Below are 26,634 nucleotides of genomic sequence, written 5' to 3' on the forward strand. Positions count from 1 at the left end.
ATTGGCGTGCTAGTGATAGCTTGTTCACCAATAAAATAATTGCTGCAAAAATTCAAGTATGCGCCTTTACCAGCTATTCACGAATCACACGACAACAAGCCATTCGAAAAAAGATTTTTTTTAGTTTACATTGAAAAAAATCTAAAATTGGCAGTGAAACTATAGCCCAACTTCAATATCACGCAAAGTACCTCTCAAAAATAAAAATACTCCATCCGTCCACGAAAGAACTTCCTATCTTTTCTTTTTAGGACGTCCACAAAAGAACTTTCTACCTATTTTTGGACTATACCCCACCATTTATAATCCTCTTACTTTTCACTTTTCACAACTCTCAATATTAATTATAATACATTTTCACCAATCCCAATACACTCAACTACCTTTTATTCACTCTCAATACACTCAACAATATTTTTTCTTAAAATCCGTGCCACTCCCTCTTAGGAAGTTCTTTCATGGACGGAGGTGAAAGATATTATGGACTAGATTAGGATATATTTGATATATTCTAATAACACTTAATTAATTGGGAATTAGTTGGACTATTGGACCTATTAATTAGAGTAGGATTGACTTCCTTAGTAAGACAACTCTTTGACTTATAAGAGAAGCCAACTCTTTGGCTTACAAGATAAGCCAATGCTTTTGGCCTATAAGTAAGAGTTCTTGGTGTTACTAGTTAGAGCTTTTGCTTGCTAAACACTAAGAGAGCACTATAGTTTCAATCGAAGATTTCCTAGCTGTCGACGATTGAATCGTGCACTTGGAATCGTTCCTGCATCGAATCGACATACACGTGGATACCTTAGTAGTGGATTCACGGCACGAATCGAGACGTACGCGTACCACACAACGAGTAAGTTATTCCTTTTGTTGTGTGCCTATCTCTACACATGATGCTTGTAAATCTAGATCTAATCCTTGAATGTATATTCCGCTGCGTATCATTAGATGATGTCAAGGATAACCAACAGGAGGGAGTATCACGCAAAGTATACATTTAAATTTGTTGCCCAGCCCACCCAAAAGCCTCACTCAACAATCAGGAAAGGAAACTACAAAACGTTAAAACGCAACAATAAAGTATTATTAGAATGGATTTGTAATACTAATATGATTAGAATAACAATAAATTAATATTATTTGCATTACTATTATTTAATTGTGCTGCTAAAGGTTTCAGTTGGTTGCCATTAGCAGCTCTTATAACTCCCTCACACTCTCTATATATTACTGCATACACACGCTCTTCAAATCGCTAGATCTCCCTCTCTTTCTTCCAATTCTTCACAACAATTTGGTGAGTCCCAGATCTTATTCTCTGCCTCCTCCATCCTTTCTTCCTTACCAACTGCTTTAATTTTTATAATATTGCTAATTAGATTACACTACGTAAAGATTTGAAGCAAGTTGGATTAACGGAGTGTGAGATTTCCGTTGATCTTTTCCCTCTTGTTTGAAATCTGCTTCACATTCTCTTTTGCTTGATTTCGAGCTATTTTATCCCTTTCCTTTGGCGTGATAAAGAATTGAACCAATGGCTGATTTGATCTCACAATCTATGATATGATTGGTGAAAACTCCAGATCACGGGAAAATTGATGCTTCTCATTGTCTATCTTTTCAGTTGCTTGGCCGATTTTGGTGAAATTGAATGTTAATTGAAAGATTGGATCTTTTGTTTTTTATTTTCTTTTTATTCTATTAGTGGAACGATTTTCTGTTCGGTTAAGTGGCTTAATTTAGTTTCTGGACTTCATGTGTTGGTATTGTTCTAAATTGGCCATTTTTTTATGTGGATCTGATTCCTCGACGACAGAATATACTTTGATGTGCAATGTCACTGTGTAAAGGTTCCAAATGCTTATTCTGTGCATTCAAGTTTAGTCTTTTGCTGATTTTTGTCTTTGTTGTTTTCATATTTGATAAAAGGATATTTGAACCTATGTTAGATGTAAAACTAGTTTTTTCTATAGATCGGTGCTGCTGATTCAACCCCTTTCATATCGTAAAGATCTTCTGCTGATAATGTTTTCTGAACTTAAGCCTACATATATTAAGTTTTTTTTTTATTATTATTATTATTATCTATAATGCTAAGTTGTGGTAGTATCCCTTGACTGGGATTGAGTTTGCTTGATCTGCATTATGTGTAAAGTTTTTTGTTTGTCCATGATTTCCACTTATGTTATTTCCAGAATTTTATGGAGAACATTATGAAGGGATCACCACATAAATTAGAAAATTTTCCTGCAAGAAAGGGTGTTTGCTTTTATGTGAATTTTAAACTATTAATCTAACTACTTTCAATTTTTCTGCAGTATAAGATTCTTGCATTCTTTGGGTTCTGCTGCGTACCAGAATTTCTGCGGCTGCTATGGGGACTGTTGTAGATGCTGCAAACAAGGTATTTTCTTTCAATCTGGTTGATTGTTATTCTTGAGAATCCTATTTTTCAAATTTAGTTAAACAAATAAATAGATCTCCTTAAACATGTTAAATATCCTTGGACTTTCGAGTTACAACTAATTAACAAGAGCAGTTTTGATAGATAGTTGGATCTCTTATCTTGCACGAAATTCACATTATTTGTTCAGGAAGCAAAGGGAAGTGCACCAACCAACAAGAAGGTCACCGTTGTGTTTGTTCTGGGTGAGTACTTTTCTTTCCAAAAAATTCTGTGCATGTTTTGGTCGTATAAGTTAGTCTTCTCCCATTCAAGCTCGTCAAAGATCATTGGAATGTATGCATTTTTTGTTTTGCTCTAGCTTGGTTTGAATGGTTCTTACGAATGTAAATGCCTTTTCTTCACTGAGAGTTCTCTATCGATGCTATCCTGATACATACATGCTTTTGCTCTTTAAACTTGAGCAGGTGGCCCAGGCAGTGGTAAGGGCACGCAGTGCGCAAACATCGTCGAACATTTTGGTTATACTCACCTGAGTGCAGGTGATCTTCTCCGAGCGGAGATAAAATCTGGTTCTGAAAATGGGTAAAAATTTTTCTAGCGCAAATGCTATTTATTATGTAGTTTGTCTTTTATACAGCGAAAGAAAAAACCCTTTATATGAATAGTGGCTTGGCTTCATCTTTCCTCGTTGCTCTTTTAATCATCTTGATATTGCATGGAGTCCTATTTTCAGGTTTCTGGTACTGTTTAATCATGAACCTTGATATAAGATTGTGGTTGGCTCATAAACACTGTAATGAGCTAATAATACAATCATATCACATTCTTAAAATAATGCATTGCTATTGGTTTCTTACAGTTGAGTAGTTAACTGGCTCAGAGTCACGGATTGGTTTAAAGGTGTAACTGATTTTTTTTTCACCTTCTTACAATCTTTCCGATTACCTGTAGGACTATGATTCAAAACATGATTAAGGAGGGAAAGATTGTACCTTCAGAGGTCACAATCAAGCTTCTTCAACGAGCAATAGAGGAAAACGGAAATGACAAGTTTCTTATTGACGGTTTCCCACGTAATGAGGAAAATCGTGCAGCATTTGAGTCTGTAGTAAGTTTATGTTTTCTATATACATGCATGTCGAGTTCTTTATATGCTTGATGTTTTCCTTGCATTAGGATTTGTCATGCTAATATGAGATGGTTTACAGTATTCCAAAAGCAAAGAATACATCTTATGATCATTCATTGGCTGTAGAATCCATATTTACTTTCTTTTTTCTTTCTGAAGACTGGCATTCAGCCAGAATTTGTGCTTTTCTTCAACTGTTCAGAGGAGGAAATGGAGAAGCGCTTGCTGGGTAGAAACCAGGTTACATAATTGATTAGTCTCCTAATCAATTTTCTACTATCTTTCTGTCTTCTCTAGTTGTGTATGTATTCATCTTCACTCCTTTTTATATTTCTCTTCATGCGTAGGGTAGGGAAGATGATAATATAGAGACAATAAGGAAGAGATTTAAGGTCTACATGGAATCTAGTCTCCCAGTTATTGAATATTACAGTGCAAAAGGCAAGGTTAAGAAGGTAATTTAATCACCATTTGTACCTTCTATTTGTATATTCAAAAGAAGTTGAATATGATACTTGATGTTTCCTTGGATTTAGATTGATGCCGCGAAACCAATTGGAGAAGTTTTTGAGGCAGTCAAAGCAATTTTCACCCCACCCAAGGTATGCACTATTATGCTTCCAGGGATTGATGCATAAAAGTGTATGCACTATACGCCTTGATGATAACAGCACTTAGTGTAGCATAGAGTGGAATGCTCCGATTACGGTGTTCTAACGAAGTAGGTTTTAGTTACGAAAAACTTTATATTACCTGCCACTTCCAGTCATGACCACAAACTGACTACACTGGTATTACAAATGAATTTCAAATTTTAATTGTTTATAGATTCGGAAAACATGCGAGTGAGAGTTTAGATGCTAGGATTTTTGTATACCACTTTAATCCAATATCTCTCATTATGAAGATGAGTCATGGTGGTGTACACAAAATTCAAATTTCAGTAACTGATACTTGAAATTGTTGAGTGACAGAACTTTTTTTGTAATAAGATCAAGATGCACATTCTTTGCTGTCATATACTCCTATATAATAGATTTTCTTTTGCGTGACGCAGGTTGCTGCTTAATTCTGCTACTTCACTATCATTTTACACCAGATATAAGTGTAGGTAATGATCATCTACTAACTGCTTGATATCCTGGATTTTGTGATTACATCTAATGTCAGAAAACAGCAGTCAAACATAGCAAGTGATATAAATTGAACAGACACTACACTAATGTACCTTAGTTTTAAAGGTTCACGCCGTTCATGGAATCATATTTTTAATACTGGGTATGAGTTTCACACTACTTGAAGTATGCTTTCCAATTTATTTGCATAAAAGTGTAATATTCTCGACTTGGCAGCTCGTATAAACCGTGTATTTGCAGAAATTGCGTATTCATATTGTTATATTGCTTGCCTTGCTCAATGTTTTATTGGTCATCTTGGGCAGGCAGTTCTGAAATATATGGCTTGAGGAAGTTTGTGTGTTGTCAGTGGATTTCTTCCCCTGAGATGGAGGGGTTACATTTTACTTTTCTTTCGATTGTAATGTTATGAGGTTTTTTGCCTCTATATTGTTTTACCATAGTGTCTCGACGAGGTTATTGCCTCTATATATATATATCTAATATACGAGGACTGAATTCATTTATGTTTTCATATTTCTTAGTAATAAGATTGCTACACCTTCATTTAGCCTATATTTGTTTGCTCCAAATTTGGAAATGTCACATTTAGCAGAGCAATGGAGAAAAAATGTTTAAATAAGCAAACCAAATAAAGGGATTTTTTAGCTCAATACTTGAAGGATCTACTAAGTGTTTAAGAAGAGAGAAGTTCCAAATAACTGTGAATGTCTGATAAGAGAATCAAGCATTTTACAGATTACAATTACCTGAATCTGAGGAAGATGCATTTAAGCCATAAGAGAAATAAACACAAATGCATAACTGAAACTCGTCTCCGCACCACATCGATCGCAACAACACAAACTGGCCCATCAACAACATTTCCTCTGCTAAAGATTTGTATGCTGAATTTCTCATGAGTAATGGGGCCGACGGGGCCTTTGATGCTTCCAAGATTTCGACATTTAGAGAGATTCGAGGAACGAGAAACCTATTCCTTCAGAATGTTGCAGCCATCAGACACCAAAGAAGCAGCACTAGCAGCCATGTTGAAGTTCTAGTCAACGAATATGATGCCATTCTCTTGTATGGTGTCGAGAATAATGGCAAGTCTGCCCTCAATACGTTCGTTCTTCTTTGGCTCAAACGCAACTGCATATACATCAGCTTCCTTGGATCTCTCAGCAATCAGATTTCCTATAACTCTGCACGCATTGTTGTCGGTGAGGGATGGCAGCGCGTTCCTGAGATCCTTGGCATTTGTGGTGGCAACAGATACCACTTTACTGGTTCCTCGATGCATCACTTTCGCATGGATAAATCGTTTTGAAAAGAACACATTCAGCAGAAATGGTCTCATATACATATCTGTCCTCTGTTTCCATGACTTCCTGTTAGGCCTCTTAGCAGCTTCACTACGAGATCTCCGCGTCCAAGCAGCTTGGACAACGAAGCCCTTCGAACATTCGTAAAAGATCAGATACATGCCATAGAAAAGAATGCAGCAAGAAGGTGGACAAACAAAGGCAACAAATAAGGTAAAATGCCATTGACAGTTCCAAACATGGATTTAATTCGAGCATGTGAGATGTAATTATGAATTTTTGAACTTCCTAGCCCTTGCAGTCTATAGATCAATAACATGGAAAATTTGCAATTTCCTATCAAAGAATGACAAAAGTTTAATGCATCAGCATCATATCTAATATCACTAAGCAGCAATCAGTAGCCACTTAAACGATAGTTGCTAACCCCTTTTTCATGGAAACCTCTCCATTGTTATATATATATATTCCAAACCTAATTTACAGAACTAGGATTGTTTCAGCTGCAAGAAACAATCTTTTTCCGCAGAAAACTGCAATTTTAATTCACTCAAACAAGAGGAAATTCCATGTTTTACCTAATTTCATTTTGCATCTAAAAAACATGAGATTGATCTAACTTCAATAATTTTCCTGCTCTGTTTCAGCAAAATATGTCTTCTATCTACTGACAGCGGAATATTCGAAGCTACAACGCAGTTCTACTAGGAATTTGCACATAATGCATGCGACTATGTGCGCGATTATCCAAAAGTAATGATTCTGAAAAAATAAAAAGTGGATAAATAATCGAAAAGGCAATTCAGTGGAAAAAAAAAATACCTGTCTCGTAGTGCGGGTTGAAGAGGGGAGAATTGAGCTAGTTGTGGAAATTTTAATGTTAGGGAAAGAAGATGACCATGAGAGAGAAGCGCAGCCATCTCTTTTGGCGGAGGAGAGAGAGAGAGATACAGGCGGAATTACTGATATGCAAGTAGCCATTTCTTCTTCTTTAGGAGTTGAGAAATATGAGCGGCTGGAATTTCTAGATATTTGAGTTTTTATTATTTTCAGAATTAAATATGAAGTGGGCCTACTGTCTGGCCTGTATCAAGGCCCATTTTCAACACCAATCTTTCTACGTCTTATTTACTTTCACTTGCAAGACTGAGATATACAAAAATACAAAATTAAATTACGAGGGATCGAAAATCATGGAATATGCTATTTTTAAATTAAAATTATGTGATTATTTGAGTAGTTTTTTTTGTTTATTCGGGAACCCATCACTAATATAAAAACATAATATAAATATTTTACTAATCACGCATATTAATGTGTGAATGAATTTTCATGATAATGATTTAGATTGGGGAAAAAAACACGAATAGACAAATAAAAAATTCATCAACTAAAATGTAATAAAAATTTAAAAACAAATCTTTTAATATATGCTCTAAACTCTAAAGTAAGCACAGTCCTCTAGTATATAGTTGTAATTGTCGAGCATTTTCAATACTGAATTACTGAAGATGACTTATTATTCGTATCAAGATTATTAAAAAAATAAAAATAGAAATAAAAATAAAAATAAAAAAATAAAAAAACCAAGAAGAAGAAGAAGAAGTTGTAAACATGCAAAATAAGTAGTCTTCAATTAAAATTTGAGGTTATTACTGGAAAATACCTCAAATTTGTTAATTTTCTGGTTTATATTATGATCTTTACTTTTTGTTAGAAAATACATAAATTTAAGATTGATTCTGAATCGTCCCACGGCGGGCAATTTAGCCCAAATTCAATATGATGTCACAGTGAAAATTAACAAATTGTGGGACTATTCAAATTGGATTTGGGCAAAAAACATTGCTCTATTTTACCATATTATTGGTCCGTAGCTTTACTTAAACACCATAATCAGTGGATTATTGAGATTGGATTGAGGTGAAATTACTCGCCGTTGGATTATTCAGAATTAATATTAAATTCATATATTTTTTTAGCAAAAAATAAAAATCATGACATAAATCAGAAAATTGGCAAACTTTGAGTATTTTTCGACAATCACCCTTTAAATTTCATATAGTATATTGCAATTAGGGCGTTGCCAATTGACCACACTAGTAAAATATAAGGAAAAGGTCATAAATCTTGAAACAGTCCCAGCACGGCCCTCTATTTAATTTCTATCAAATTCCAAAGAAAAACATAGCTGACTTCCTCTTTGACTATCCCATTCCCTCCTATCCACATTGACTAAACATTTGACTTCTATTTTCTCATCTCCCATTCCCAAAATCACCATTCTTTTCCCAAATAATTCACCACTAATCACCATTCCAATTCAACATCCATGACTTTTACCTCTGAATTAATTCTTCTCCACTCACAATCTCAACCCAATGCACCCCCCATAACTATATAACCAAATCATGATCAATCTCCATTCTCAACCACAAGCAATTAACCAATAATAATAATTAAAAAAAAAAAGAGGTTTTTACACTTTCATACACAAAGAAAGGCATGGCATCATTCGCAGCGCACGTGGCCGCCACTTCTCTAACCTTCCTCAAGATATTCTCCGGGCAAGAGGAGCGGCTGGCGGCGGCGGCGGCGGCGGCCGTCTTCGACGAGAGCTCGGAGGCCGAGCAGTACTGTTCCATATGCCTAAACGACGTGCGCGGCGGCGACGGCTACCGGAAGCTGGCGGAGTGCGGCCACGGCTTCCACGCGAGGTGCATTGATGTGTGGCTGCGATCACACTCGACGTGCCCTCTCTGCAGAGCTCAGCTCCCTCAAATTATCTCACTCAATCAGAATCAATGCGAGTGGAATGATCTCGTGTCCGCGTTTTTGGCGGTGATTAACGATTTTCTGCACAGAATGTGCAATCCTCCTCTTAATGATGAGCTCTCCTCCATGCTCTGCGCCGCCGCCATTTAATTCTTGGATCATTTTGATTTGTTTCTTGTTTTTCTTTTGAATTCTTTGTATTTAATTACATTTTGGTGATTAATGGATTTATTGTATACATACATTTGAGCTGTTCATCTTTGGATAATCCATCTCCAACTATCCATGCCTGCAACCGTTGTAGTTGAGCTCTTAATGACTAAATTAAATAATTAAATATGTAAATGACTAAATTATATATTTATATCAATAAAATTATATTTTATTATTTTTTAAGTTAATTTAATCAATTATCGGGTATATCTAATGTAGAGTATGAATTCATAATTGCAGTTAGTTAGTTAAGTAAAGGGCTTGAAAGCAAATGACAACAGTTGGAGGGCTTATGTGCAAAGTAAAAGTTAGTTTGTTTTAACAAACTAACAGATCTTCACGCAGAGCTTCTTGCAGCTTGATTTGTGAGCTCGTTACTTGATCATTTGGTGAGTTTAAATATTTTCTGTAATCCTCTTAGATCAGGTTAGAAGTTAGAAGAATTCTCTGAGAAGAAGAGCGAAAAGAGAGTGAGGAAAAGTAGTCTTGTTTTAGACTTGAGAGCTGTCATCTCTAGCTCTTTGTTGTGTAATTCTTTGTAACTTTTTTATCGTGATAGTGAAAGTTCTTGGGTGATCTTCCGTGGATGTAGGTTTAACAACCGAACCACGTAAAATCTGGTGTCTTCTTTCTTTGTTTTCTTGTTCAATTCTCATCACAAACTTGAGTGTTAGAGTTGGGAGTTGAGAGAGTTCGTTGCTGTGAATCTGTGTTGCTGCGTTGAATTGATTTGCTGCAGTTGTAGTAAGATCAATTCCTAACATCTAATAATCGAAAAATCTCATTGCCCATGCTTGTTAACCGCACCATCGAGCCAAATATCGGTTACCCGATAACCTTATGTGTTTTGGTTCGATTCGAATATAACTGATAACCAAGTAACCAACTACAGAACCAATAAATGGTGAGGAAGGGCTTAACCCCCCCCCCCCCCCCACCAACCTTAAAATATCTATGTTTTATTTTTGTTAAAATTATCAATTTTAATTTGTATAAAGTTTATGCAAAAGCCTCTATCATCAAATAAAATTATAGAAAAATTGTTTTGATTTAATTTCAAATTCAAAATTTTAAAGTGTATATCCAAAGAAGTAGGCTTAGTTAGATGAAATCCTCTTCTATGCGCAAATGGTCAAGGAATATTAGGAGATATATATAACAAGGATTCCAAAAAGAAATGAAAGGAACACATTAATTTGTTGATGAAGTTTACACTCCCGATACAAACATTAATGGATTTATACATTATGTTACCAAATTACCAATGGCATCTTCTATAATTGCGCTAAGTAGTGAGTGAAACTTAAAATTGAGAGTCAAGTCCAAACACGATATATGTAGTGAGAAACAGAAATTGCACAAGAACAATATATAGCTTGATATGTAAGTGGTGGAACTATTTGGAAATGGTTGTAGGGCGAAAGCCATGTCTGATGGCAGCCTCCCAAATCTTGTCGACGTCGAAAACGGAGGCGCCGCACTCGTGCACATCCCATCCTTCGAGGGCGTGCAGTATTCCGGCAACGCGCGCAGCGCTCATCGCTCTTCTCGGCAGCCAATTCTACACCCACATGCATGATATATGATGAACAATATCCTTAGAAACGTCGAAAAACAGAGCAGCGTTGCTGTCGAAAACGAGCAGTAATGCACTAACCTCGCAGGAATGCAGGTTTCGAAGGGAAGGAGGGGCGATCATGGAAGGCGTGTGGCAATACAAGGCGTCGTCGCGCGCCTTCTTTGGCGGGAAATGAGAGAACGGAATGAAGAGAGTCCCCTTTGGTGCCTTGAGCTGTTCATCTTTCGATAATCCATCTCCAACTATCCATACCTGCAACCATTATTTTGTATTGTGAATTTCTCTTCTTTCTTGAATTTTTTAAATAGTACTACCTTCGTCCCATTATAAGCTGCTCAAAACTTTTCGACACGAAAATTATGAAGAAAGTATAAATTCGTTAAAAGTGGTAGGACCTACACTTTTTTAAAATTTAAAATTTTCCATTCATAAAAACAGACCACTTTTAATGAAACGGAGGGAATAGTAATTAAATGCTCACATTCTGAGTGTAACTTTTGGACACAACGACTTCACCCTCCTCAGTAGTTGCAGATAGTTTAAGCATCTCAGTTTCATAAAATGTTGCAACCTAAAACAAAATCAGATCAAAATTCTTGTATTAATTCGAGATTTTTGTGGTGAGAGAGAGACCTGAATGCCGTGGTGGGACAAAGCAGATACAATAGCAAAAGCAAGTTTGGAGAGAGCGCCTCTGAAGAGGATTTCTGTTGTTCCTTTAGGAATGCTGTTTAGGACAATAGCTACTGCTAAACTGCTTCCATCAACAACTTTTGTTTTCAATTTCGGGTATCTTTCAATAAATATTCCTCCACTTCTGTTCAGTTCCTCACTCTGAAAAATCACCAAACACATTAATTAGTGAATCATTTATCATTATCATGGGAAATTAATTAAGATTGTGAAGTTGTTATAATGCAGATGAGTCTTGCCTGATTGAGCAATCCTAGGCTTATAACCTTGGAACCTCGCACATCAGCTTCGATTATGGCTTCCTCGATTAAGGTATTGATACCTTGCCCTTGCCATTTTAGGGCATACTAAATGTGAACAATTGATAAGCAGTTGGTGATGATACTTTCAAACAGAAACATAACATGGGAATATATATATATATATATATATATATATATATATATATATATATATATATAATGTGAACAATTGATAAGCAGTTGGTGATGATACTTTCAAACAGAAACATAACATGGGAATATATATATATATATATATATATATATATATAGCTTTTACCTGAATGCTGTAACGTGGGACTGTCCACGTCTGTAGCTTGAGTTTCCCCAACAGATTTCTCTCTACAAGAAAGGTGCCGTCATAGATGACGCTGAGCATAACAGACAGCCACGACAGAGGCCACATGAAACACGTGCTCCATTTGGACTCCTGAGGCCTCGAAGCGAAGGAGGCGAATCCCACCGGGAGGTGGAAGACGGACTCTGGCGTGGTGAGGTGAGTCAGGTGCACCACGTCGGGGGACTCCGGCCGCCTCTCCAGCGAGCTCTCGTACAACGCGTCCGTGGACTTGTCGGTGGTGCCGTGGATGTAGTCGTACAGCGGCATGAACAGCGAGTAGTTGCTCCGGAACTGAGTGTGGTGCAGCGAGTGGAACCTGCGGTATATGGTAAGAAATTTAAGGGTGTAATCGAACCGAGCCGAACCGAATAGTGGCGTGCTCAAATTTGTTTAGTATCGAATCAAATTCCGAACTTTGTTTACCGAATACTTTGAGGCTCGCGAGCTTAATCGAGTCTGTACGAACTTTCTAAATTTATATTTATATTCATATTCAAAATATTGATTATTTTCTTATACTATTATTAATTTTAATGGATAAATATAAATTTATATTTTTCAAGTTGAATCACTTAACGAACTTGCTCACGAGCTAATGAGCTGAATACTACCAATCACAAATTTAATTTATTTATTTATCGAACTTCTCTAAACGAATTGAACGAGCTTTTTTGAAGCCGAGCTCCGAATAGTTCGCGAGCGGCTTGATTTGTTTACTGATCTAGTAACAATAAATATATAAAATCACATGTAAGAATTTGTAGTGATTGTAGATGCAGACTTACGAGGGCGTATACATGAAGTATTTGAGAGGAGGGAAGATGGAAAAGGGCCATTTAGGGATGAACTCGAAGTTGCAGTGCCCCATATTGTTCATGAGATCAATGTAGGTTATGTATCCAAACAGAGATGCCAACGACGCCGTGCCGTTAAACAGCGTTCCGAGAAGTGGAATCGCAAACAGCAGGAAATAGGCTATGTGCTCTGCAAATGGATGAATCACAGCTGCCATATCACAAACGCCGTTAATTAATTTTTTTTTTTTCCCCACAAAAAACACACACACAAACCAGGGGCGGATCTACATGGGTGCAAGACCCCCAATTTTTTTTCTTGTATATATATATACAAGAAAAACTATATTACAGTATTTTAATAATTATAGTATCCACGTTAATTGTTTAATAATTTACAATTATTTGTCTATTAATTTGTGTTATTTTTGTCTTATTTTCCTTTCTAATTAATTAATTTTTAATATTGAATTTGAGTCGGTCCTCGAGTTAAAGTAAATTATGAACTATTAATATATGCTTTTAATGCTTTTAAACCCATTAAGATTCTACTTTGATATAGAAAGGAACTGACGGAATGCTTAAAAAAATTTTGGCTCCGGAGCTTCCCCCGAATCCGCATGTAGAAATTTTCAAACGTCGGATTTCAATAAAATTTCTTCCCCTCTAATAACAAATCCTGCATTCGTCATTGACACAAACACACATATATGCTTACACGAAATGGGCTCGGTGACGATGGAGGAATGGTGGTGAGAGTGGTATCTGGAGTAGAGGTAATGGTGGTGCAGAGCTCTGTGCAGCCAGTAGTAGAGGTACTCGACGGGGCCGGCGTGGAGCAGCGCCGTTATAACGGCCCCGTCAGTCCTCCACGCCGGCAGGGTAGAGGTGGCGGACACCGTGGAGCTGATAACGTAGGAGAGGATTCCGGTTAGCAGAATCTGATCGTCCCTGCAAGAAACGCATCAAATCATTGAAATTGAATGGAGATTTGTTAAGGCTGGTTAAGAAGAGAAAGAGTGTGAAAACAAACAAACCAGTTGGATTCTCTGTCAACTTGTTCGAATTCAATGCCTCTGTCGACGATCCTGTTTTTGCCTTGAGCAGTTCTGTGTCGAGAGATGGATATCCAAATCTGGTTGTGGAGAGCTCTTGATAGTAGAAATGGCAGAATGAGGAGATTGGTGAAATCCAACTCATTTTTCCCTTTTGTTGCAAGAGAGTAGAAGCTGTGCATTGCCCATGGAGCTAAGATGATATACTGCCAAAGAGAAGTTTCATTTAATTCTTTTTAATCTACAAAATAAAGATTAAAAAAAAAAAACTGTGGTGAGAAGTAGATTAAGAATACCTTGAAGCTTCCGAGAGGCTTCCATGGCCAATCAGTAAGCAACCCTGGTTTTGTAGCCATTTTTAGATGTTTTTTTTTGTCTGAGTATCAGCCTGTTATATAGGGAAAAATGCAACGCAGATATTTTAAAAATATTGAAAAAGAAAATCAAGGACAAATTATATATATGGTATTGCATGTATGCAACTAACGAATAAATACTGTGAATTTTTGAATTCGGTCGATTAATTTAATTATTTTCCCATCGATTCTAGCTCCTTGAAGTAGTAAATACGATATAGGTATTAGATAATTTTTGAAAAGTAGCACAGTAGGGGTAATTGTTATGAAAGAATTTTTGGGCAATGACATTCCATGTTAAAAATAAAAAGCAAACATATATCTAAATATCCATTGTCTACGTCAACAAGGTCTTGCTCTAATAGTAAAACTGAGACACTTAAAGACTCTCTTTTGTAAGAGGTCTTGTGATGTTAATGATATTCAAAATTTCAGATACTTCTTGTAATTCTAAGTTTTTTTTTTTTTAAATATCCACTATTTACAACTTCCTCCATGTTTTAAGAATGTGCGTCACTCGTCACGAATTATATATATATATAACTCTACCCTATTTTGTCAAGGTGTGTACCAAAAATATCCCCTTTTCAAAATTGCTATACTACATATACCCATTTTTTGCCATTTTATTAATTCTAATTGATTAATTGTAAAGTTTTAATTATATCATGCAATTGGAAATAATACGAAACAATTCATTATTCATTCCAATAAATACAAAAAAAAATGCACATAAATTAACATGCACACAAATTCCAATTAAAATTACCTCTTCTCTTTGCAATATGCTCCAAAAGGCAATTTTGACGATGAGAGATTTTTGGTTGTGTAACTCTTTAAGAAAAACTAGCGTCTAATCCGTCGAAATTCGACGGGAATTATTTTATGTCATCATTTATAATTATTTTATGTTATTTTTATTATTATAATATATGAAATAGTTTATACATAAATTATTTCTTTAATTAATTTGATATGATCAAATTAAATTAGTTATACAATATTTGAAATAATATTAATCTTAATCACTTTCGTCAATTAAATGTAAGTTGTGATAATAGAAATACATTTTTATATAAAGGGTTAAGTATCAATTTCACCCCTAACGTAGAGGCCCCTGTAGCTATTAACACCCTATGGGCAAGGGTGTGTCAACTAAACCCCGAAAGTACCTATTTTCCTCCAATTAAGCCCTCCAACTTAACGGAGAGTTAACACCGTTAACTATTGTTATTTTTTTTTGGTGGTGGGACCCACACCTTCTTCACCACCAAATTCGCCGGAAACACGCCGGAAATTTATTTCAACCTCAAGAGAATGGAGCTCGTCAATCGTCTGAGCCTTCATCGGCTCGTGTGGTGATTGGGCGTATTTATACGCATTTATTTGGGGGATTTTGGTATGGTTTCTATGTTTAATTCGTGTTAAATATCGTCTTTGGATATGAATTATGGTCTTATATAAATGTTTATGGTATTTGATAGGTTTTGGAGAAAAGTATTGATTTAGAGAAGAGTTTTGAAGTCGTGAAGCTGTGTGAAGAGGAAGTTGTGCACGTCTGCCGTGCGGTGTGCCCATTCTGCCTGGGCGTGAATTGATTGCATGGATTGAAGGCTAAAGTGCCGAAAAGAAAGACATGCTGAGCCACCATGTTTGATTTGGACTGATTTTAAGTTAGTTAATTAGCTAGTAGTCCACTAGTTTGTTTTTGTGGACTTTATATTATTTTTTTTAGTTGCCTATTTAGACTAGGTTAGTAGGTTTTGATTTTTCCTTAGTTATATATATATTAGCTAGAGATCAATTTGAGGGAGACTTTGTTTTTTTGAGATATCATACATATTCCAGACGGCAACTTTGAAGCAAATTTGTGGATGCAAATTTGGAGTTCTAAATTCAAGTTTTATTCCTTCATCTTTCCTTTGCAATTAATTATTTATTTTGTTTGATTTATTTTTATTATGAGTTCTAGCTAAATTTCTATATTCCGGCATTGATTAGGGAAGCACTAGCGAAATTATTCTGTGAGATCTAATTGTTCTTATACTTTATTTTTATGCTTGCATCTGCGATTCTTCATGTTTAATGATATTAATTGTTTTAATCCATTAGATAGTTGCAAATATTTATTGGGTTAGAATTAATTATATAGCCAATTGAACCGGCCATCCGTAATTGTGGTTTAGGTTTGATTAGTGGTAAATTGACACATCAGGGTCAAGGGAAAAGCAGTCTTAATTCAATAATCCTGCGTCAGAGTTTATTGGTTTTGAATCGGGTTTCTCTAGATATTAATGCTATCGGCTCATTAAATCTATAGAGCGTCTCTTACGGTTGTCAGTCGATTAGGGTAGTAATTAGTGAAGCGTCTTCCTGGTTACCGAATAATTAAGGAGAAATAAGATCACGTCAGAAGCGTCTTCGGTGATTATAACTGGTTTGTTTGCATGATTTAAAGTTATTTTTGCATCGATGATCGGAATAATTGAGCTAGGGTGGACTTAATTGATTGCTGGAATTCTTTTATTAATTGTTGGAATTTTTATTCATCTTTTGATTAATTGGAAAAATTGGTTTATTCGGATTTTATTTATTTAATTTTAAGTTTAGTAATTTCCATATTTTCTTCTCAAAATTTCGTGGTTACTTTGCAGACTTTAATTGGAGAAATTCTCGCCAGTCCCTTGGGAGACGATTTTGCTTACTGCTGTCTGCGCAGTGTGGGCATACCGGCTGACTGCCGGATATTTTTGGTGTAAAACGACGCACCAAATTTTGGCGCCGTTGCCGGGGATTGGTTTTAAGCAGGATTTTACTGATTTCAGTCTGTCTTTTATTTTAAGTTATTTTATTTTTAGTTTATGCCCCGTTCTTCTCGTACAGGCGTATTAGTTTTTGATCCAGAAATCGAGAAAACCGCACGAAAGTTGAAGAAGCAAGCTAAGGAGTGGAAAAAGAAATCCAATTCTGCTCCACCGAGTCTTGAGGATCAAAAAGAAATTGAAGATCCAATGGGTGACCGTAACAATAGGGATGAGGAGAACGATAGAGAGATCGTTGATCCTCGACAGGAACCACCTCAACTGATCAGAGAGTTAGGCCGTCATAGAAGCAATCGCCCTTTGTGCATTGTCCTTCCTGCCATTAATGGCAACGCTGAAATACGGCCTGGTTTCATTCAAGTGCTACCCAAATTCGGTGATTTACCTGGAGAGAGTGCACACAAGCATCTGGCTGAATTTGATCTAGTTTGCTCAACTCTACGCCCTCATGGTTTTACTGAAAATAATTTGAGGCTATTGACTTTTTCTCATACTTTGCAAGGTAGAGCGAGAGATTGGCTTTTTGATCTTCCTCCTGGTTCGATTAGAACTTGGGGAGATTTAGAAGAACAATTCTTGCGAAAATTCTTTCCTGAGTCCAGAGCTGCAAATTTGAGAATGGCCATTAGCAGCATTAAACAGAAGAAGGCGGAGAGTTTAGCCGATTATTGGGAGAGATTCCAACAGCTGTGTCGCAAGTGTCCTGATCATGGATTTTCTGACTACCAATTGCTTACTAACTATTTTTATCGTGGTATGTCTTCTTTTGATAGGAAAATTGTTGACGCTGCTTGTGGTGGAAGCTTGACCAATAAAACTTTGGACGAAGCAAAGCAACTCATCGTTGACATGGTTTCAAATGGCCAACAATATGAGGATGAGGATGATGATCGTTATAGGCCAGTGCAGAAAGTAGAAGATTCCAACATGAACGAGAGAATTGATGCTCTCACCTCTTTAGTTAGAGGACTTGCTGTCTCTAAAACTCAACACGTTCAATGTGGAATTTGCTTTGAAAATAATCATCCTACTGATGCATGTCCATCTCTGCAGGATAATAATACTGAGCAAGCGTGCATGGGATCCGCTGATGAGCAAGAGATGAACGCACAAAGGCAAAGGCGAAACGACCCTTTTTCCAACACCTACAATCCAGGGTGGAGAAATCACCCAAATTTTAGGTGGAGACAGCAGGAACCAGGGATGTACGCGCCGAATCCGCCGCAGGCTGGACAGTATGCCCATACCGCACGTCCTGCACCGAGTTCTGCACCCAATATGAGCGATATCATGAAGAGCCTCGCCCAGAGCAGTGAAATTGTGAAGAATTTGGTGCAAAGTCAGCAGGCATTCCAGCATGAAACCCAGGCAGCGTTGAGTAATATGGGCACACAAATCACGCAGTTAGCCACTCAGGTGAACAAGCTGCAGGCGAATCAAGGCCGACTTCCTTCTGTCACGGAGATGAATCCCAAGGAAAATGCAAGTGCTGTAAATACAAGAAGTGGGAGAATTCTAGCTGAGCCACAGCCTAAGCAGTAGGACAAAGAAAAGCCCGATGAAGCCAAGGACGATGCAATTAGTGAAAAGTCACCAGAATCCACCGAGCCTATCTCTTCTAAGGTAAGTGGAAAACCTAAGGTTTCAATTCCTCAATCACTGATTGCACCACCTTTTCCTTCTAGGTTGGCTCAGAACAAGAGAATTGAAGAAGAGAAGGATATTCTGGAAATCTTCAAGAAGGTAGAAATAAACTTGCCCTTGCTTGATGCAATTAAGCAAGTTCCCAGGTACGCAAAGTTTTTAAAAGAGTTATGCTCTAAGAAAATGAAGTTTGGGAATGATGCGAGAATTCGAGTGAGTGAGAATGTTTCTGCTGTTCTTCAAAGAAAATTACCCCAAAAATGTCGAGATCCTGGTATGTTCACCATTCCATGCATTATAGGTAATAAGACTGTTGAGAGAGCCATGCTAGATTTAGGAGCATCCATAAATGTCATGCCTTATTCTGTGTATAAGGATTTGCAATTAGGACCTTTGAAAGACACTCGTGTTATCATTCAGTTAGCTGATAGGTCTACTGCATATCCCGAAGGTGTTGTTGAGGATGTCCTTGTCAAGGTCAATGATTTGATTTTTCCTGTGGATTTTTATATTGTTGATATGGATGATTCTGCTAAGCAATCCTTGATTCTTTTAGGGAGACCATTCATGAAAACTGCTAAGGCAAAAATTGATGTGGATAGTGGAATGCTTAGCCTTGAATTTGATGGAGATATTGTCACATTTAATATTTTTGAGGCTATGAAGCATGTTGAGGATCCTGAATCTGTGTTCATGATTGATGTTATTGACCCTTTGGTTGAGGAATTTGTTAAGAATTTCAGGGAGGATGAGCTTGAGCAGGTTATTTTCAGTTCCCTAACTGAAGAGAACACCAAAACTGAGGAGAATGAAGCCATTAGAGAGATCATCATGCAGCTGTACTCAACGGAGGAAATTCCAATTCGGCACCTGTCGAGCAGGATGCCCATACCGACCAGCACAGAACCGATTTTGCCCTCTGTTGTGAAGCCACCGAAGCTGGACTTGAAGGTACTGCCCCAGCATCTGAAATATGTGTTTTTAGGAGAGGATGACACGCTACCAGTGATCATCAACAATGAACTCAGTGCAGAACAAGAGGTAAGGTTGGTAAGTCTTCTTAAGATGCATAAATCTGCCATTGGATGGACTATAGCCGATATCAAAGGTATTAGTCCCTCTACTTGCATGCATAGAATCTTACTTGAGCCTAATAGTAAGCCGTCTAGGGATCCTCAACGAAAATTGAACCCTGTCATGAAAGAAGTTGTGCTTAAAGAAATTCTTAAATTGCTTGATCTAGGGATTATTTATCCGATTTCTGATAGTACATGGGTCAGTCCTGTTCATGTGGTTCCTAAGAAGTCTGGTTTTCAATTGGTTAAGAATGAGAAGAATGAGTTGATTCCCATGAGGTTGCAAACTGGTTGGCGTATGTGCATTGATTTTAGGAAGTTGAATAATGCTACTAGGAAAGATCATTTTCCATTACCTTTCATTGATGAGATGCTTGAGCGATTGGCTGGTAAGGAATTCTTTTGTTTTCTTGATGGCTACTCTGGATATTTTCAAATTTTTGTAGCTCAGGAAGATCAAGAGAAAACCACTTTTACTTGTCCTTTTGGCACTTTTGCATGGCGTCGTATGCCGTTTGGATTATGTAATGCTCCTGGTACTTTTCAGCGTTGTATGATGAGTCTATTTTCTGACATGATTGAGAGTTGCATAGAAATTTTCATGGATGATTTTACTGTGCATGGAGACTCTTTTGACCATTGTTTGACTAATCTTGAACAAGTTTTGCAGAGATGTGTCGACACTAATTTGGTGTTGAACTTTGAGAAATGTCATTTCATGGTGAGAGAGGGGATTGTTCTTGGGCATGTGATTTCTACAAGAGGAGTAGAAGTTGATAAGGCGAAAATTGATTTGATTGTTAAGTTACCTTATCCTTCTAATGTGAAAGAGATTCGTGCTTTCTTAGGCCATGCAGGTTTTTATAGGCGCTTCATAAAAGACTTCGCAAAGATTGCTCAACCTCTCACTAGGTTGCTTCATCAAGATGTGTCTTTTGTGTTCGATGACAAGTGCAAGGAGGCCTTTGATTTGTTGAAGAGTAGACTCACTTCTGCCCCCATCATTCAGCCACCAATTTGGGGAGAACCTTTTGAAATCATGTGCGATGCAAGCGACTACGCCGTTGGAGCAGTGCTAGGGCAGAAAGTTGGGAAAGAGAGCCATGTGATTTACTATGCTTCCAAAACTCTCAACCCGGCTCAATGCAATTACACAACCACGGAGAAGGAGCTTTTAGCCATCGTTTTTGCTTGTGAAAAATTTAGATCATATTTGATTGGTTCTAAAGTTGTTGTGTACTCTGACCATGCAGCTCTTAAGTATTTGCTCTCTAAGAAAGAATCTAAGCCTCGCTTGATCCGTTGGATTCTACTTTTGCAGGAATTTGACTTGGAGATTAAAGATAAAAAGGGAGCCGAGAACTTGGTAGCTGACCATCTGAGCAGACTGCAGACTGTGTCGGACGGTATGCCCATACCAGACGACTTCCCAGACGAACAGCTGCTGCACATCGACGGTAACACTCCCTGGTATGCTGATTTGGTTAATTTTCTAACTGCTGGAGTTTTTCCTAAGGGAATGGAGACAGCCCGTAAGAATAAGTTGAGGAGCCAAGCAAAATACTTCATATGGGATGATCCTTATTTGTGGAAGACTTGTGCGGATCAAGTGATACGACGTTGCATCCCTGATGAGGAGATTCATTCCATTTTGAATTTTTGCCATGCTCATGCTTGTGGAGGTCACTTTGGTCCCAAAAGAACGGCACGTAAGATTCTTGATTGTGGTTTTTATTGGGAAACTATTTTTAAAGATTCTTACAATTTCTGCAAAAATTGTGACAAGTGCCAAAGAACAGGTAATATCTCTTCTCGCAATGAAATGCCTCAAGTCCCTATTTTGGTTTGTGAAATCTTTGACGTTTGGGGGATGGATTTTATGGGGCCGTTTCCTAGTTCTTTTGGAAATTCTTACATCCTTTTGGCTGTTGATTATGTTTCGAAGTGGGTGGAAGTGAAGGCCACCCGCACTAATGACTCTAAAGTTGTTGCAGGGTTCCTTAAGGCTAATATTTTTAACAGATTTGGAGTGCCACGTGCCATCATTAGCGATCAAGGAACTCACTTTTGCAACCGCACTTTGGAAGCACTTTTCAAGAAATATGGAGTCCACCATCGAGTTGCCACGGCATATCATCCACAATCCAACGGTCAGGCTGAAGTTTCTAACCGAGAAATCAAGAGCATCCTTGAAAAAACAGTCAACCCGAGACGAAAGGATTGGAGTTTGAGACTGGACGATGCGGTATGGGCATACCGCACTGCATTCAAGTCACCGATTGGTATGTCTCCGTACAGGCTGATTTTTGGGAAGCAATGTCATCTACCTGTTGAGATAGAGCATAAAGCCTTTTGGGCCGTGAAGGAATTCTGTTTGGATGAGAAAGCCGTTGGCAAAGAGCGAAAATTTCAACTGCAAGAATTGGAGGAGATTCGATTGGAGGCGTATGACCATGCAAGTCGCTACAAGGAACGAACCAAATTTCTACATGACAAATACATTCGAAGGAAATCCTTTGAAGTTGGGCAGAAGGTTCTCTTGTTTAACGCACGCTTAAGGATTATGCCAGGAAAATTGAAATCTCGTTGGTTGGGCCCGTTTGAGGTTGTTAGTGTGAGTCCTCATGGAGCTGTGGAAATCCAAAGCCTCGAAACACAAAAGTGTTTTAAGGTTAATGGACAATTACTCAAGCCATACTATGCTGGAGTCGAGATGGAGTCGTTCAATGCGCTCAGCCTGACGTCTCCAACCATTGTCTAAGGAATTTTGAACTTCTTTTCTGTCCAGCCAAGGACGTTAAATAAAGGCGCTCATCGGGAGGCAACCCGATTTTTCTTGCCCTTGTTTTGTTTATTTTTGTTTTTTTTTCTCTCTTAAAAAAAATTATTAAAAAAAATTATTATTAAAAAAAAAAATTATTTAAAAAAAAAAAAATTGGGTGTGTTTTGATCATTTTCGCAGGTTTGGGGGCTATTCTGAAAAAATATATGAAGCTGGGGGCCGCATTGAAGTTACTTAAGAGTTGGGGGACCAATGTACAAAATCTGGAACTAGGGTTTTATTTTGAACGCCCTCCAACTCTCCCCACGTTTCCCCCTCCCTTCCCGCTGCTGCAGTTCCGAACGCCCACCACCGCCTGCTGCCAGTTCCTCCCTCAGCCGCGCGTCACCAGTTTTAGCGCCGCAGAACACCACCAGAACACCATCGTGCCACTCCTTTCTCCTTCATCTCCGGTGACCCATTCCTCATCGCCAGAAGCTTCAGCCTCCTCATCCACCTACATGATTCCAGTTCAGGGAAGTTTCTTTTTTTTTGCTTTTCATTTTTGAAACTTCTATTTCTTTTAGTTGTCTGCTGTTGTTTCTGTTTTGGTCTGTCATACTCTCACACAATGAGGACATTGTGTTGTCCAAGTGTGGGGGGGTGTCTTTGTTTTGTGTGTCTTTGCTTTGTTGCTATGTTGGTTTTCTTGTCAGTTTCGAGTCCTTTGGCAATTTTTATGATGGATGATGTGAAGAGTTAAGATTAGGATATTGGATTTGGTATGATAGACTGTTGCTCTTGTGATGGAATTATGCATATGTTTGTAGGTGTTCTTGTATGAGAAAAACGTGCAAAATTTGATCAAAATTACTTGAAACCTACTAAATTGTGAGGATTGAGCCCTAATGAGCACACATGACTAGCTCTAATTGTTTCTTTGATGAGTGATTGATTCGAACTTCAATGCCGAATTTCTGGTTTGCCTTGTTGCCATAGTCAAGACTGAGTTTGAGAATTTAATGCATGAAAATGATTAAGGCATTTAGGAATAACCATTGTTTGGCCTGAACATATTATCCGAAACTTCACTATTCCCTTAGTGAGCCCGTTTGTGCCTAATTTGCTCCTTTTTGTTTGATGAAAACTCACATATATTGAGCCTTAGCCTGTTTTAGCCTGCTTTTGTCCCTTGAAAACATGTGAATGCACTAGATTATGACGAGATGAGAAGATGAGTACTCCTATAATTTTAGTGTGTTGAGAGATAGTTCATTGATTCTATGGGATATATATGCTGTTAAAAAAAAAAAAAATTGAAAACAAAAAAAAAAAATAAAAAAATAAAAAAGAAAAGAAAAGAAAAATAGAGTTCTATAATAAAATGCATACGTTTAGAGGATTGTGGATATGTTGAGGAGTTACTCTAGAGTTTTATTGATGGAAGGTCTGGTGTGTTGCATGTTTTCAATCATATATTGAGCCTATTTGATCCCCTTTTTCTTGTTTTATCCCACCTGTACGTACCATAGCCCCATTACAACCAAAGTGCAAGACCTTTTGATTTGTGCATTGGTTCCATATTTTGGTGGAGATAGTGACATAACGGCAAGCTATGTTTGAAGGCATAAAGTTGTGAATTGTGTGAATCTATTCTGTCCATATTTGTCTTTTGAGAGAAATTGAGTGAACTTGGTGAGACATGATTGAATTTGCACAATTTTGACTTGAATGAAGATCATGTCATAATTTTCTGAGCAAGAGCATGATTAGTGGTTTGTGGATGATTGTATCTTGATCAAGACTTTGAGTATTATCTATCATATTGTTGCCAAAGCTTTGTTTTTGCTGTTTTGAGTCTTCTTTTGTTCCTTCCATGTCGTTTTGTTCTTTTTGGTGCTCGAGGGCGAGCTTTGTTTAAGTGTGGGGGGATTTGATTGGGCGTATTTATACGCATTTATTTGGGGGATTTTGGTATGGTTTCTATGTTTAATTCGTGTTAAATATCGTCTTTGGATATGAATTATGGTCTTATATAAATGTTTATGGTATTTGATAGGTTTTGGAGAAAAGTATTGATTTAGAGAAGAGTTTTGAAGTCGTGAAGCTGTGTGAAGAGGAAGTTGTGCACGTCTGCCGTGCGGTGTGCCCATTCTGCCTGGGCGTGAATTGATTGCATGGATTGAAGGCTAAAGTGCCGAAAAGAAAGACATGCTGAGCCACCATGTTTGATTTGGACTGATTTTAAGTTAGTTAATTAGCTAGTAGTCCACTAGTTTGTTTTTGTGGACTTTATATTATTTTTTTTAGTTGCCTATTTAGACTAGGTTAGTAGGTTTTGATTTTTCCTTAGTTATATATATATTAGCTAGAGATCAATTTGAGGGAGACTTTGTTTTTTTGAGATATCATACATATTCCAGACGGCAACTTTGAAGCAAATTTGTGGATGCAAATTTGGAGTTCTAAATTCAAGTTTTATTCCTTCATCTTTCCTTTGCAATTAATTATTTATTTTGTTTGATTTATTTTTATTATGAGTTCTAGCTAAATTTCTATATTCCGGCATTGATTAGGGAAGCACTAGCGAAATTATTCTGTGAGATCTAATTGTTCTTATACTTTATTTTTATGCTTGCATCTGCGATTCTTCATGTTTAATGATATTAATTGTTTTAATCCATTAGATAGTTGCAAATATTTATTGGGTTAGAATTAATTATATAGCCAATTGAACCGGCCATCCGTAATTGTGGTTTAGGTTTGATTAGTGGTAAATTGACACATCAGGGTCAAGGGAAAAGCAGTCTTAATTCAATAATCCTGCGTCAGAGTTTATTGGTTTTGAATCGGGTTTCTCTAGATATTAATGCTATCGGCTCATTAAATCTATAGAGCGTCTCTTACGGTTGTCAGTCGATTAGGGTAGTAATTAGTGAAGCGTCTTCCTGGTTACCGAATAATTAAGGAGAAATAAGATCACGTCAGAAGCGTCTTCGGTGATTATAACTGGTTTGTTTGCATGATTTAAAGTTATTTTTGCATCGATGATCGGAATAATTGAGCTAGGGTGGACTTAATTGATTGCTGGAATTCTTTTATTAATTGTTGGAATTTTTATTCATCTTTTGATTAATTGGAAAAATTGGTTTATTCGGATTTTATTTATTTAATTTTAAGTTTAGTAATTTCCATATTTTCTTCTCAAAATTTCGTGGTTACTTTGCAGACTTTAATTGGAGAAATTCTCGCCAGTCCCTTGGGAGACGATTTTGCTTACTGCTGTCTGCGCAGTGTGGGCATACCGGCTGACTGCCGGATATTTTTGGTGTAAAACGACGCACCATGTGGGTATAAGAAGCTCTACAGCCAGGGGTACGGCACGAACACCGCCGCGCTAAGCACGGGCCTGTTCAACAGCGGCCTCAACTGTGTCTCCTGCCACGAGATCCGGTGCGCCGACGAGAAGCGGTGCCTCACCAGTTCAATCACCGTGACCGCCACCAACTTCGCTCAGTACAAAGCCGGAATCGTCCCCGTTTCTTGCCGGAGGTTCTTCCCCAAACCTTAGATTTCAGTTTCCCCCAATTTCAATTTCAATTTCCCCCAAAACAAAACCTAATTTTCTGCAAAATTGGAATTATGGAAACGCAGGGTGGCCTGCAACAGGAAGAGCGGGATCAGGTTCACCAACACCGTGCCTTCGCCTCCAGTTTCGACCTCCGGCAACAACAGCAAAAGTCGTCGCCGCTCTCCCTCTCTCTTCACGACTCTCTCTCTCACCTCTCCTAACAGATCGAAACAGGGGGGTCAAGGTCGAAAATAGCCGGTAACCTCGCCAGAAATCGCGTGGCTGGGGAAGAAGAGAAGAGGGCCACAGAATAAAATTAAAAAAAAATATAAAACGGATGGAGTTAACGCTCCGTTAGGGTGAGGGGCCAAGTTGACGAAAATTATAGACTTTAGGGGTTTAGTTGACACACCCCGGCCCATAGGGTGTTAATAGCTACCGGGGCCTCTACGTTAGGGGCCAAATTGATACTTAACCCTTATATAAATATCCATTTGATGAAGTTTATAAAAAGTTGATGTGGGATTGAAGATTTTAGAAGAAAAAAATAAGAAAATTTAAAGTATGATATGATGTACGATTGATGTGTCGCATATGTTGTTAATCTTATATCGATAATATTTACTCTCTCCGTCCCTCAAACATCTTTTTTTTTTTCTATTTTGGTTCGTCCCCAAAACATCTTCCTA

At 37.6% G+C, this 26,634-nt stretch overlaps 5 protein-coding genes across 8 annotated transcripts; 3 read left to right on the plus strand and 2 right to left on the minus strand.

The window, feature by feature from the left end:
• The first annotated feature begins 1,036 nt into the window (after positions 1-1,036).
• Positions 1,037-5,228, plus strand: LOC131022143 (UMP-CMP kinase 3-like). 4 transcript variants are annotated; one of them, XM_057951559.1, is made up of 10 exons: positions 1,037-1,303; positions 2,325-2,410; positions 2,601-2,655; positions 2,878-2,995; positions 3,365-3,521; positions 3,702-3,782; positions 3,890-3,997; positions 4,079-4,144; positions 4,600-4,653; positions 4,984-5,228. In XM_057951559.1, exons 2-9 carry the CDS (start codon positions 2,381-2,383, stop codon positions 4,609-4,611), a joined length of 627 nt encoding a protein of 208 aa, XP_057807542.1. In that variant the 5' UTR covers positions 1,037-1,303; positions 2,325-2,380; the 3' UTR covers positions 4,612-4,653; positions 4,984-5,228. The 4 variants fall into 4 exon arrangements, with proteins under 4 accessions (XP_057807542.1, XP_057807538.1, XP_057807541.1 ...); XM_057951558.1 differs by lacking the exon at positions 1,037-1,303 and adding an exon at positions 1,897-2,011; XM_057951555.1 differs by having other exon boundaries at positions 1,150-1,303; positions 4,079-5,228.
• Positions 5,229-5,372: 144 nt separating this feature from the next.
• Positions 5,373-7,037, minus strand: LOC131022144 (uncharacterized). The gene is made up of 2 exons (XM_057951560.1): positions 6,808-7,037; positions 5,373-6,116 (listed from the first exon to the last, which is right to left on the minus strand). The coding sequence occupies exons 1-2, from the start codon at positions 6,964-6,966 to the stop codon at positions 5,718-5,720; spliced, it is 558 nt and encodes a 185-aa protein (XP_057807543.1). The 5' UTR covers positions 6,967-7,037; the 3' UTR covers positions 5,373-5,717.
• A 1,430-nt stretch (positions 7,038-8,467) lies between these two features.
• On the plus strand, positions 8,468-9,050 carry LOC131022145 (RING-H2 finger protein ATL63-like). The gene has a single exon (XM_057951561.1). It carries the CDS (start codon positions 8,491-8,493, stop codon positions 8,908-8,910), a length of 420 nt encoding a protein of 139 aa, XP_057807544.1. The 5' UTR covers positions 8,468-8,490; the 3' UTR covers positions 8,911-9,050.
• A 1,084-nt stretch (positions 9,051-10,134) lies between these two features.
• On the minus strand, positions 10,135-14,170 carry LOC131022146 (very-long-chain aldehyde decarbonylase CER1-like). The gene is made up of 10 exons (XM_057951562.1): positions 14,012-14,170; positions 13,698-13,921; positions 13,379-13,611; positions 12,652-12,871; positions 11,807-12,182; positions 11,485-11,592; positions 11,186-11,386; positions 11,034-11,123; positions 10,631-10,804; positions 10,135-10,534 (listed from the first exon to the last, which is right to left on the minus strand). The coding sequence occupies exons 1-10, from the start codon at positions 14,069-14,071 to the stop codon at positions 10,370-10,372; spliced, it is 1,851 nt and encodes a 616-aa protein (XP_057807545.1). The 5' UTR covers positions 14,072-14,170; the 3' UTR covers positions 10,135-10,369.
• A 1,296-nt stretch (positions 14,171-15,466) lies between these two features.
• Positions 15,467-18,450, plus strand: LOC131022149 (uncharacterized). The gene is made up of 2 exons (XM_057951565.1): positions 15,467-17,868; positions 17,947-18,450. Exons 1-2 carry the CDS (start codon positions 16,933-16,935, stop codon positions 18,433-18,435), a joined length of 1,425 nt encoding a protein of 474 aa, XP_057807548.1. The 5' UTR covers positions 15,467-16,932; the 3' UTR covers positions 18,436-18,450.
• The last annotated feature ends 8,184 nt before the right edge of the window (positions 18,451-26,634 follow it).

The sequence above is a fragment of the Salvia miltiorrhiza genome, chromosome 4 (genome assembly GCF_028751815.1).
Source record: "Salvia miltiorrhiza cultivar Shanhuang (shh) chromosome 4, IMPLAD_Smil_shh, whole genome shotgun sequence".
Lineage (NCBI taxonomy): Eukaryota > Viridiplantae > Streptophyta > Magnoliopsida > Lamiales > Lamiaceae > Salvia > Salvia miltiorrhiza.